The sequence below is a fragment of the Panthera leo genome, chromosome A1 (assembly GCF_018350215.1).
Source record: "Panthera leo isolate Ple1 chromosome A1, P.leo_Ple1_pat1.1, whole genome shotgun sequence".
Lineage (NCBI taxonomy): Eukaryota > Metazoa > Chordata > Mammalia > Carnivora > Felidae > Panthera > Panthera leo.
In genome coordinates this window covers 157968301-157982172 of record NC_056679.1, presented here as the reverse complement: position 1 = coordinate 157982172, position 13872 = coordinate 157968301, and the positions used below count along the sequence as shown (strand labels likewise).

The 13872-nt window shown below is 36.7% G+C and overlaps 1 protein-coding gene across 1 annotated transcript in view; it reads left to right on the top strand.

Annotated features, from left to right (window-relative positions):
• The window catches only part of PCSK1 (proprotein convertase subtilisin/kexin type 1), a 41186-nt gene extending 28350 nt beyond the window's left edge, over nucleotides 1-12836 (top strand). The window contains exons 10-14 of the mRNA XM_042906949.1: nucleotides 3939-4172; nucleotides 6901-7058; nucleotides 8376-8509; nucleotides 10047-10208; nucleotides 12459-12836. Of these exons, the coding sequence (XP_042762883.1) occupies nucleotides 3939-4172; nucleotides 6901-7058; nucleotides 8376-8509; nucleotides 10047-10208; nucleotides 12459-12836 (1066 nt within the window). The remainder of the gene's footprint in view (nucleotides 1-3938; nucleotides 4173-6900; nucleotides 7059-8375; nucleotides 8510-10046; nucleotides 10209-12458) is intronic.
• Nucleotides 12837-13872: the final 1036 nt, after the last annotated feature.

The window sequence follows — 13872 nt, the reverse complement described above, 5'->3', positions numbered from 1 at the left end:
TGTCTCTAGATTACTTTACCTACACTAATTAGAAGCAATGCTTAATTTCAATGTTTAATTCCATATTCCTTATTTTCTATAAACATATCCTTGATTAGCAACCTAATGCAGTTTTTAAAAATTTAATTATTGTGGATGCTGTTGAGCACTAATTAACAAAGGAAGGCTGTCAGGAATGAGATGCACTATTGTTAGCAGTTTCTTTTCATTTATGAAATGCGATCACATAAATGGAGAATAACCCTTTAGGAAAACAAGCTTAATTTTCCTAACTGCATGACAGTGAAGTTCCCCTGAATCTTTTGCAAAGATTAGGTTAAAAATTTTTTAAAAATAAAGCCTGCACCTAAATAGAAAATAAATTACCTGCTACAGAAAGTCTATGCTTTATGTTTGATTTCATAACCCTGCCTTATATCTCCTTAGTAAACTTCCTCACCCCAACCTCCATATACACACCTGCTTGCACTGATGGTCCAAATGAGAAATTGATGTGTTTCCCACTGACAACAAAGGTTAGAAGCTTTTACCTAAAACTTCCTTTCAAAAACTGGAAGGAGGTGCTTGGATGGCTCAGTCAGTTGGGCATCCAACTCTGATATCAGCTCAGGTCATGATCTCATGGTTTGTGAGATCAAGCCCTGAGTATGGCTCTGCACTGACAATGCAGAGCCTGTTTGGGATTCTCTCCCTCTCTCTCTCTCTCTGCCCCTCCCCTGGTTTATCTGTTTCTCTGTTTCAAAATAAATATATAAGCTTAAAAAAAACTGGAAGGAAGCAAGAATTTCAATAAAATGCTTAATAGAACGGAATTGGTTCCTATACTGAGAAAATAGCCATTTCTGCTAAGATAATTAATTTTTATTAGTTAATTAGTCAATTAATATTCCTTAGTGTGGGTTGGCCAACTTGGAAATACTACCTAAATAAGGTATTTATGATACTGGGCAGATAGGAGGTATGAATAGGAAAGAATTCTGGAGATTATCATACTCAACCCTCTCATCTTACAGATGAGTCACCTCAGGCTCAGGGAAATGAGGTGACTTGCTTGAGACAGCACAGGTCTTTTTGGTATAAAATATGGTTTGATGTGCTTTCTATTACTCCCTATTCCAACCCCATGATTTGAAAAGACTTTCAATTGTCTTAATTGGTTATACGCTTGTATGCTTTCTTCCAGTTCCTATTATTTTAGCTATGACATAGAATTAACTAGACAGTTTTTTGAAATATAAATATCAAAATCATGTCCTACCCTCAGATATTTTGATTCAATAGGTTTAGGTGGAATTCAGGAATTTTCACTATTCACAAGTATAACAGGTAACTATGATGCAAGCAGTCTGGGGCCCATAAGAATCAATGAACTGGAGTCTTTCTAAGCACTCCATCAGTCACTCACTAGAGTTAGGTGTTATGTTTGTCAGGAGCTGAAATGAGAGAGAGAACTAAGCTGCTGGGTGTCAGAATAGCAGATTAAAGCAATAAATACAAAATGAAAGAGTTAAGCCTTTAACTGCTTACTACAATGTTTTAAACAAGAGTCTAAAATCTGAAAAAAATGCTAACTCCTCCTCCTATTCCATTTTCCTCCATGGAAAAGTGTGCCAGTTGAATGGCAGGTAAAGTAGCACAGACATGGGGAGTCATGTCACTGTTGAGGGAGCCCAAACATAAGGCCCTGCTAGTTTTATTGACTGGGGTGGGGATGGGGCAGGAATGAAGGCTGAGAGTATGGTACTGGGTACTGAGTCAGAATGGGCAGAAGTATCTTAAGGTGTCCTCCTTTCTCCCCATAAGGAGGCCTTGGGTAGAGTCCAGAGGTCTGAAGAAGACCTCTACCCTTGGCCTCAGATAAGAAGACCTAGGAATGAAGGCAAAAGGGGTGGTAAAGTAAATATACCTAACCAGGTAGGGGCCTGAGTCCTTGATGGCAACTCCTTTTAGAGACCACATCTAGGCTGGTGTGGGGAGGGAAGTTTCTCCATAAAGCCTGCCAGGTAGAGCCTTTGTCATGCCTCTAAAAAACCTGAAAATCACATGTGGAATTTTAACCAAGAACCAGACTCTTCAGTGTTTAAGGATGTGTGTTGCCTCTTTCTTGTCACCAGGGGACTGTTTAACCAGTACATTTTGGGCTCTGAGGAAAAAGATAGCAAATTAAGCCAGATTCCCCTGATGGTTGTTTCACAACCTAGTGCTAAGATATAAAACTTGAGGACAAAACTCTTGGGTATTTATTTATTAAATAATGCTTGATTGGCTTGATAGAAACAATGCAGGTCTCAAAGCTAAGGAAAAGCTTCCGATCCTAAAAGAATCTAATGACAAAATGCCACAAGTTTAAAAATTATTAGGGCTACTTAATACTTAGGCACATTCAGTCATCCAACCAACAAATATTTAACTCAGCATATCGCCTGTGCCTGGCATTCTTCTGAATGGTATACATCAGAGAACTAGATAGATAAAAATGTCAACCCTTCCTACATAGCTATAGCAGGGGAGACAGACATTAAAATATACAAAACAAATGAATTACGCAGTATGTTAGAAGAGTACTATTAAAGGTGGGGGGGGGGAAGAAGGATAAAGGAGTTCAGGAGCATGTGAGGAGAATTGAAATTTTAAAAAGAAAGATCTGGGAAGGCTACATCTTTATTATAATAGATCCAAAAATCCCAAGTATCTCTGATGTATCTTTATATTGCTGATAAATTAATCTTATCAAGACTTCTAATTATGCCGTTTCCTTGCTCAAAAATCCTTGATTCCCGGTTGCCCAACGGATAAAGCATAAGCTCCTTTTCCTGGCATCCAAGGTCCTCACCATCCAGCTCAGTACCCTATCACCTCTTCCCTGTTCTAGAAAACCAACACCTCACTGTATTCTGGTCACATCCTATATTTTCACCCTTGTAGGTTTTGTTCTGTTGCCTCATCCCTTTTCTATCTCTTCACTTCTTGACATTCTACCCAAACTTCAAAGTTCAGATAAAATATTTCCTCCTAGCAAAGCTTTCCTAGATCTTCCCATCCCCAGAGCTCTTCCTTCTCTAAATTCCTATAACACATGATGCCATGAATAAAGTATTCAACAGGTACATTACAGTTATAGAAAAGCTTACTTCTTTTGCTGGATTGTGTACTTCTTAAAGATAAGAATCACCTCCTTTGATATCTCCACAGTATTCAGCATAGTGTCTTGCAAGAGTAATGTTAAGTAGCTAAGAGTTTGACAATTTGTTTTAAATTTTAATTCCAGTGTAGTTAACATACAGTGTTAGATGAGTTCCAGGTGTAAAATATAGTGAATCAACAAACCCACATACGACTCAGTGCTCATCAAGATAAGTGTATTCTTAACATTGATATATAAAGAAAAGAGGCAAGATATTTAAGACTATGGAGCCAAGCTATGTCTTTAAAATCTGAGTCTTCCTAAGAAGGAAGTCAAAGCCTCATCTGTGAGTGCATAATGTGGAAAGTGCCAAGGCTGTGAATAGACAGCAGAAAACAGAGACACAAAGGAAGTTTTGTCATTTAAAATTTTTGTTCCAGTAAAAGTCGGGGACAAAATTACATATTTCTACAATATTGAAACCCAAATTTTACTTATAATAGGAGCTTAATTTATATGGTATGGAGAGAAACTTTCAGTACTGTATTTTAAATTCCAAATGAAAAGATACACCAAAAGAAATACAACAATAAAAGTATAGTTGCAAAAAGGACTTCATTATCTATAAATAGAAGATGCTTGTTTTTACTTTTTTTACTTGTTTTACTTACAAGTAAAACAAGAAGATACAAGTAAAACAAGTAAAACTTTACTTACTTTGCTTACAAGTAAAACAAGAAGATACTTGTTTTACTTTTTCAAGGATACATCATTTTTTGTCCCTGAAAAATATTTTGGGTCATTTCCCCTCCAGTCCAAATCTTACATGGCGAGACATGCAGCACTTGGTTGTCTGGACCTCTGAGTATGACCCACTGGCCAATAACCCTGGATGGAAAAAGAATGGAGCAGGCCTGATGGTGAATAGTCGATTTGGATTTGGGTTGCTAAATGCCAAAGCTCTGGTGGATTTAGCTGATCCCAGGACCTGGACCAGTGTGCCTGAGAAGAAAGAGTGTGTTGTAAAGGACAATGAATTTGAGCCCAGGTAAGTATCTGCAGGAATTTTAAACAAATGTGTGCCCATGGCACTATTTGATTATGATGTTTGTCACTCTGTCCAATGTTTTTTCTCACCTACCCTCTGAAGTAGATGGAGGGAGCATTTGCCATAGTTCCCTGTGGGCCCATGGGAATCATCGAAAGATCAGAAATCTGCAAGTCAACTTAGCATATTTCCATTTTCCTTTCCTAGCCTATCTATATTCATTGTTTTATATATCACTAAGAAAACTCATTGCCAATTAAACTATTACTAGCTATTAGTTTTAAGATTAATCCCAAAGTCAAAGATGTTAAAGTATTTTTAAAAAATGTATCATAGAATTGATTATATGTAATACTTACCAACCAATATTATCCAAAACCCATTTCCAGAAGAGCCTCTCTTCACACTATAGTCCTATGTGATTCATGATTTTTTTTTTTTTTCCATGAATGATCGTTTACCATGCTGCTTTTACATAAGAACACATCCAGCCTACCAGATCTGGCCAGAGAAGCAGAATCTGGTATAACTATTTTGTTGATTCTTTCAAGGAAACCATGATTATATTAAAGATCTGCTCATTGGGGTGGCTGGGTAGCTCAGTCAGTTAAGCATCTGACTTGAGCCCAGGTCATGATCTCACGGGCTGTGAGTTTGAGTCCCACACCAGGTGAGTTCTAGCCCCACTTCAGGGTGAGCTTGAGCCCTGCCTCAGGCTCCGTGTAGCCTGTGTAGGATTCTCTCTCTTTCCCTCTCTCTCTGCCCTTCACTCACTCGTGCTCTCTCTCTCTCAAAAATAAACTTTAAAAAAATAAGTAAATCATACATTTCAAAACTAAAAAAAAAAAAAAAAAGACACACTCACAAAAAAATCCGAGAGTGGGAGCCTTGGGGAACATTCATTATGGAGATAATATCATTTCTTAAGAGGGCCCATTTCAGTAATGGACCACTTTTTGATGGGTCCAAGGCAAACCTGCCTAAATTCTATTCCACAGCAAATAGCACTATATTCTTGTATCTCTGTTCCTCACCAAATGTTTTCTTTTCTTTTCTATTTTGTTTTATTGTAGTAAGAACTCTTACCATGAGACCTACCCTCTTTAACTTTTAAGTATACAATACATTATTGTTGATTCTAAGTACAATTGTTGCACAACTGATCTCTAGAACTTATGCATCTTGTGTAACTTACATGCCCATTGATTAGCAACTCCATTTTCCCCTAGCCCCAGGCAACCACAATTCCACTTTTTGAATCTATGAATTTGACTATTTTAGATACTTCATTTAAGTAGAATTTTATGCAGTATTTATTTCTCTGTGACTTCTTTATTTCGCTTACCATAATATCTTCAGTGCTTATCCATATTGTTGCATATAGCAGAATATCTTTTCTTTTTAAAGATTATATGTGTTTTACCACATTTTATTTAACCTTCCATCTGTTGATAGACATCTAGGTTGTTTCCACATCTTGGTTATTAGGAATAGTGCTAAAAAGAACATGAGATATCTTCAAGATCCTGTTTTCAGTTATTTTGGATAAATATCCAGAAGTGGGATTGCTGGATCATTTGATAGTTCTATTTTTAATGTTTTGAGAAAACTTTATGCTGTTTTCCATAGTGACTGCACTGTTTGTATTCCCACCAATTATGCAAGGGTTCACATTTCTCCACACCTTCTTCAATACTTGTTGTCTTTTGCTTTTTTGTTAACAGCCATCCTGACAGGTGTCTGGATTTGCATTTTCCTGATGATTAGCAAAGGTGAAATTTTTTTCATATGCCTGCTGGTCATTTATAGGTCTTTTTTGAAAAATATCTATATAAGTACTTGGCTCACTTTTTAATCAGCTTATTAATTATTATTATTATTTTTTGGTTATTGAGCTGTAGGAGTTTCCTTATATTTTTTATAGGTTAACCCTTTATCAGATACACGGTTTGCAATATTTTCTCCCATTTTTTAGGTTGTATTTTCATTTCGTTGATGGTTCCCTTTGCTATGCGGAAGATTTTTAGCTTGATGTATTCCCACTTGCTTACTTTTGTTTTGGTTGCCTGTGCTTTAGGTGTCATAACCATTAAATCACTGCCAAGACCAATGTCATGAAGTTTCTTCCTATGTTTTCTTCCAGACTTACAATTGCACATCTTATGGTGTTCACTCTATTTGGAGTTGATTTTTGTGTATGATGTTAGATATGGGTCCAATTTTATTACTTTGCCTATGGATATCCAGTTCTCCCAGCACACTTTGCTGAACAGACTGCTCTTTCCTCATTGACTATTCTTGGCATCCTTGTTGAAGATCAGTTGACCATATAATCTTGGGTTTATTTCTAAGTTCTCTATTCTGTTATACTGGTCTATATGTCTGTCTTTATGCCAGTACCATACTATTTTCATTACTATAGTTTTGAAATATATTTTGAAATGAGGAAGTGGAATGCCTTCAGCTTTGTTCTTTCTCAGGGTTACTTTAGCTATTTGTGGTCTTTTATGATGCATAAAAATTGTAGAATTTTTTTTACAATTCTGTAAAAACCTTACCATTTTCTACACATTATTTCTAGCTACTCCTGAATTTTGTTCTACTCATAACAGGGAGAGACAACAAGCTTAGCTGAGTATCTAGTCAAGACTGATGTGTATGTATTTGCATAAAATACAAAGAAGAAGAGATGTACTTTATCCAGTGATTTTGTTCAAAATGTATTTAGAGCCCTGAAAGGTAATGGAGAAGTTATCATTGAAATTCCAACAAGAGCTTGTGAAGAACAAGAAAATGCCATCAAGTCCCTGGAACATGTGCAATTTGAAGCAACTATTGAATATTCCCGAAGAGGAGACCTTCATGTTACACTCACTTCTGCTGCTGGTAAACTTTTTAAAAATTTCAAAATTCTATTCTAAATCATTTAGTTAAATTTTAAAGAGTATATTGAATGATTTTAAATCAATGATTTTTTATAGGGCTGAGTTTCCCAATAGATGTTTTCAAGACTTAAGAAAATATGCTTATTTTTTAATTTTTTTGGCATCAGAACTCTGCCAACTCATTCCTACTGGTTCTTAGATAAGCAGAGAATGAGGTCTATTCAAATAATACCAATTAATAAAACTTTATGGAGTTACACATTTTCAAACTGTGCTCATTTTCCCAGGTCACTGATCTATCATTCATTTCTCTTAGGCAACATATTAGTGAAAGTTACTCTGATAATTAATAAAGCTGACAAATATATCAGACACATATAAGGAATCAACCAAAAAACTAGGACTTGTGACCCATGAAAGAATATTGAGAAGACTAACAAATATTCCATGATGGCATTGCAAAGGCCATATGATAGAATATACAGGCAATTGCCCTTTCCTGAGAAAGTACTAACTCAGATGAGATCATGGATAGGGAAGAGGTTGTAAACCATAAACTTTAATCCAACCAGGAAATGCTATCCTAATACTCTTTCATTTTTTAGTAGGATTCACTAGACTAAATTCAATTTCTATAGGTGAGTTATGAGGAAAGATGAGCTCCCTCTGTCATCTCCTTCTAGGATATAAACTTCTTAGACTATAGACACTGTTGATTTGGAGTCATGCTTTCTAGCTATCTTGGAGTTGGCCTGAATATGAGTGGAATGCTTTCTCATTGATGGCCCTACAGATCACTTGACCCTTTCATCTAGATCTACAAAGAACTTGGATTTCAAATTTTAGAGTTAAATCCCACTACTAGTTTTTAGATGACAAGACATTATGAAATTAATATAGCTTTATTTTTTTATGCCTACACTAGATTATAGGCACAGGCACCAAATAAATTTTCAAGACTTCCTCTTAAATTTCAAAATGATAGTTCCACTAAAATGTATTTTAGGTCTCTGAATCCATAGTTTGTAAATGTAGTTCTATGAGTTCTTCTTATTCAAAAAAAAAAAAAAATCAATATACTCATTATTATTTTACCAAAATATTTACTGAGAACTTATTATATGCCAGGCAATATGCTAATTTCTATGGGTAAAAACATTTTTTTTATAATGTTTCTATCCTGATCTTATACAAAAAAGGGAAAATTAGGAGGGCAACTCTCTCCCAGTTTTCATTTTCATTTATTAGTTGCTAAAGTGTATCCTACTCTCAGCACATTTAGAACATTCATTAATTTGAATTTGTCCCTTGAAAATAGGCACCAGCACTGTACTGTTGGCTGAAAGAGAACGGGATACATCTCCTAATGGTTTTAAGAATTGGGACTTCATGTCTGTTCACACATGGGGAGAGAATCCCATAGGCACCTGGACCTTGCGAATTACGGATATGGTAAGTATGAATGAAAAGATATAGAAACACAGGCTCACTTTTAAACATTTTCAAGTACTTTGAAGATTGGTATCATCATTAATCAAGGTCCTAAGGCGTTCAGGTCACTCTCTAGTAAAAGTAAAGAAAAGGTGTAATGTTTCAATCCCTGCCCACTTGGCTTTATAGACTGACTGACTAAATAAATAATTAAATAAATAAGCCATACCATAATAAAGAAAAAAAAAGATGTATTAATAATGTTACAGACTACGTGACAAATCCAAGTGTTCCAATGTCAGAATGCAGCCAGCCATATGACCTACTCAGACACCAGAATTACCTCTATTTACAAAGACAGTTAAATGCTATACCAGCCTTGCTATGACATTCTGCTGGGGTCACATGAAGAAACTCTTACCACTTCTTACTATAGTGGCTATTGACTTGTTACACAAGAAATCTTATTTAATATGACTTTTTTGTTTTGTTTTGCTTCAGTTATTAAACAAACTGAAAAGCATTTCTCACTTCTCTTTCACTCTGTTTACTAACACTCTGATATCTTTCTAAAATTGTAACTCATGGTAACAAAAATAGAGTAAGGAGTGTCTGAGCAAAAAGCTAAATACAGCTGAATTATCTACTTTTGCATCATTTCTCCAGCATTTTCTACAGGTTGAGCACATATACAAACAGTGTTTCAGGTCTGAGTTCTCCCAAGATAGAACTGTTCAGCAGCATCAGATTTCAAAGTCTAGATAACTCTTTTAAAAGAAATTATTTTAAATTCCTAAGGATTTCCATTAAATTAATACAAATTCTATAGTCATTGTTACATTTTTCTCTCTGAGAATAGCTTTCTCCTACAGACTGCAAAAATTATGATTTAGAACCAGAATCTGTAAAAATTCCTGCTCTCATAGGGAGAGCAAGAAAATGTTCTTAGGAAGTAGTTCTATTCTTGAACTTGTCCTCCGTTCTTTAACTCAATTTCATCTTTAAAAAACTAAGAAAAATCTGTTTACCAAGATAAGACTATTTTATATCAAGTCTGTAAAATCTGAGCCTACACTTTCATATTCTTTTTAGATATTTTTAGATTTCAGCACATTATTTTTGGCATAACTGTTGAGCCTCAGAAAATTATTACTCTTCCCATAAATCTACAGTTTTTAAGTGCTGATTAATACTGAAGTCTATTTATAATACTCCAAAGAGGCTTTTTCTCCATTGGAATGTTTCTACAAGCTGATAATTACTAAATATAATTCTATTTATGGAAAGTACAGTCAACTTTCCAAGAAAAGAATAGAAAAGAACATTCATATAAAGAGTTTTGCTTTTTTAATTAAATGAAGCAAATAATCAGTCTTTAAATCCTCGAACCTATAAACTGTCCATTTTCATGACAACAGTGAATCCAATGATTTACTTCTTTGTACATAGTGCTCTACACATGGCATGTACAGAATTTTTAATAGATTTTACAGATACTTTTAAGGAGTTTGAAATTTCTCAGAATACACCCTAAACTTATGTGTATGCTTATTCGTAGTCTGGAAGAATGCAAAATGAAGGAAGAATTGTCAACTGGAAGTTGATTTTTCATGGGACCTCTTCTCAGCCAGAACACATGAAACAGCCTCGTGTGTACACATCCTACAACACCGTTCAGAATGACAGAAGAGGGGTGGAGAAGATGGTGGATCCGGGGGAGGTCTGTGTGGCTCTGTTCTCTTGAGCATTCTTGGCACATCTTTCTTTGAACTGTAGTAGACAATGTAGTGAGTAGAGCTGTATCTAATTTTCAGACAGAGAGAAAGTCAAACGTGAGTGGGGAGAAAAGGGAGTGAGAGTGCCAAACTGTTTGCCATTAAATAAAACCCTCATATTATTTAAGTTTATTCTTTTGTCCAGAATTTAGAGATTAAAGTTGATGAATTCAAAGGTATGAAATTCTCTAACATGAGAATTTATAACATATCAACTTACATGTATCAAAATGTATGACATATCAAATTATAAAGAGAGCTATCTTTTTAAAAATTAAAAAAAATAAAGCTTATTTATTTTTGATAGAGAGAGAGTCAGTGAGTGAGTGAGTATGAACAGGGGAGGGGCAGAGATAGAGGGAGACACAGAATCCAAAGCAGGATCCAGGCTCTGAGCTGTCAGCACAAAGCCCAACGCAGGGCTGGAACCCACGAACTGCAAGATCATGATTTGACCCAATGTTGGACGCTTAAGTGACTGAGCCACCTAGGCACCCCTAAAAAAAGAGCTATCTTTATGCATGATCACATATGCCTAATGTCTGTATCACACATACTTTTCAAGTATTTTTTACATTGTCTCATTCAACCAATAATCCCTGTAACCTAGAGAAGACAGACATTTAGCATGTCCATTTTCCAGAAAGAAAACTAAGGCTCAAGTGACCAAATCCTGTAGGCTTCTCTTTACTAATTCCTTAACTGACACTTTTTTGGCAGCTCTAAGGGAAGCCACTGAATCACAGTCTCAATTTCTCTGAGAAAATTTCATAGGATAGCTAGTCAGTCATTCCTGTTCCTACTGAGACTCAGCCTACTGAGGCTGCTGGCTTCTCTCTTATCAGACAGAGGGCATACACCACATTTTGTTTATCCCTTAATCCCCCAGCATCTAGCACAGTGCCTCAGATGTAGTAGGTAGGTAATCAGAATTTCCAGAATGACCTTTCATGAAGTCTGGCTCAGTGATGGGTATTTTGGGAGATATAAAGATGTAATTATGTAAGAAACTTATAAACTAGTTGTATGAAGTCCTCAGCTCAGATTCTGGTTCCATTTACATTCTGCAAAGCAGCTTACCCCCGCCCCCTTGGGGGCCCCCACCCCAGAGGCCTTTTCTTCACAGTCCCAGAGGCAAGTTGACTTTATGGGTATTTCTCCCTCCAAGATTCCTTAAGGGGTATGAATCAGACCCTACAGTTGTTAAAAAGTTGAGTTACTTCCACACTGGTTGACAAAGAGCTGCTTCTCTGATATCTCCAGTTCCACCCCACGTGGCTTATCACCCTGGCCTCTCCCAAGACCCCTTTATAAAACTCAGGGGCTGAGGGGCACATGGGTGGCTCAGTTTGTTAACTGAGCCACCCATCCAACTCTTGTTTTCCACTCAGGTCATGATCCAAGGTTCGTAGGATAGAGCCCTGCGTTGGACTCTGTGCTAACACCTTGGGACCTGCTTGGGATTCTCTCACTCCCTCTCTCTCTGTAACCACCCCCCTCAAAATAAAAAATAAAAAATGAAATAAAATGAAATGAAATAAAACAGAACAAAACAAAACAAACTCAGTGGCTGAAAGGGTAGCTGATGACAGAACAAGGGGCCTCCAGGAAACTTCATTCACACGAAGCATTGCTGGTGTCTTCTGTATGAGTTATTAAATATTTTAATATCAATTTCTTCCCAAAACATGGGCAGGGAGGAAAGGCAGTGGGAATGGTAAACTGTTTACTTTCCATAGGATGAAACTGTATTATTTTAAAAAATATTTTCTTTCATTAGAATTAAAATTAAAATTAAGGAATTCAAAATTATTAAATTCCCTAAAATGAATTCTACTATAGAAGGCTGACAAGTACAGCAGGCCAATAAGGTATGAATACATATACATGATCCCATTCAGTCTTCAGAACCACCAGAAATGAAAGACTCTTGTTCTCATTTTACAAGTGAAGTTCAGGGAAATTAAACAGGTGCCAGGAGAACATGAGTAAATGCAAAAATGAGGACTGAAGCCCAAGTTAGTATGTCTCTAAGCCTCATGCTGTCTCTGCTTCTCAAAGGGTTTCTTAAAAAGTGTGCAGTGAAAAAAACAAACAAACAAACAAAAGTGTGCAGTGGACATGTGTTGCAGCTGGCTTGCCAGGTTCTAAATAATGAATCTTCTTCCTTTTGTCGGTGGCGTTCTGTGTTTTAGGAGCAGCCCACACAAGAGAACCCGAAAAAGGACCCCCTCGTGTCAAAAAGCCCTAGTGGCGACAGTACAGGGGACAGGAGGAATGAGCTGGCAGAGGCAGCCCCATCCGAGGCGATGCTGAGACTCCTTCAAAGTGCTTTCAACAAAAACTCACCCCCAAAGCAATCACCAAAGAAGCCTCCAAGTGCAAAGCTCAACATCCCTTATGAAACTTTCTATGAAGCCCTGGAAAAGTTGAACAAGCCTTCCCAGCTTAAAGAGTCCGAGGACAGTCTATATAACGACTATGTTGATGTTTTCTATAACACGAAACCTTATAAGCACAGAGATGACCGGCTGTTGCAAGCTCTGGTGGACATTCTGAGGGAAGAAAATTAAAATAAGTGTGGAGTCCTGAGTTGGAAATATTCATGCTTCTTCCTTCCCCTTAGATTTTGCCTGTGTCTGAAGTGGTTGTTTTTGCCATTGATTCTTATGCTTATGATATCCTTTGTGGTACTTTTGCTTTTGCTCGCCCGACTGGGCGTTTGAAAGGGATGAGCTCAAGTAGAAAATCCAACTTTCTGAATTGATAATGACTCTTTCAAAACACATATTCCCTGCTTGCACAAGTGAGATGCTTTGTTCTTTCTGGAGCTACAGTTCATTTCATTTGTGGTCCTCATACCACATTAGAATGCCTCCTTAGCCACGATTTCATTTCTCAAAAGAAATGCCATCGCCTGGGTAACATATTAATTTGAAGAAGTAAATCTGCAAAGAATGAGAGGGAAGAAAACTGTTCCTACAACTTGTCCCTTGTCTTTGCCACACGGTTCTTTGAACTGTGATGCCATAGGTAGGTTTGGAAAGTTTCTAATGAAAGAGTTCCCGATTAGACCCATACCCTTGGCTTTTCTACCCCAAAGTACGACTCATTCAGGAAATGACGATTTCGTCATTTGGGAGAGAAACTGAGTAATTTAGATCCAGAAACAATTCTCAAAATTTGTGTTATCTGGTTTGCGCAGTTTTAGAACATTTTTCTTTATTTGGTGTGCTACGCAGAGGCCTCTGTGGACCTAAAGGTGACTAGGACTTAAGGTGTGTGCTCTGGCCTTTCCCTATTTCCCCTTATATTTTCATTACCTATCTCATTCCTCAGCCACAATCTGAATACTGAGAGAAGTAATTATACTCGGGATTTGGCAAATCCCTTGTCATATTTTTTCACAATAATCACAGGAAACCACTCATAACACCAGGAACCAATGAAAATAGGAAAATATTTATAATGGGGAGAGCCAAAGGTAGGTTTTGTTTGTTTTTAAATTGTATTCATTAGAACAGGTTTTTCTGGATCCTTAAAACTGAGTGTTCATTCCTTGCCACTAAAGGCTCTTCCCCAGTCTTACAGCTGATAGTATCCAAAATC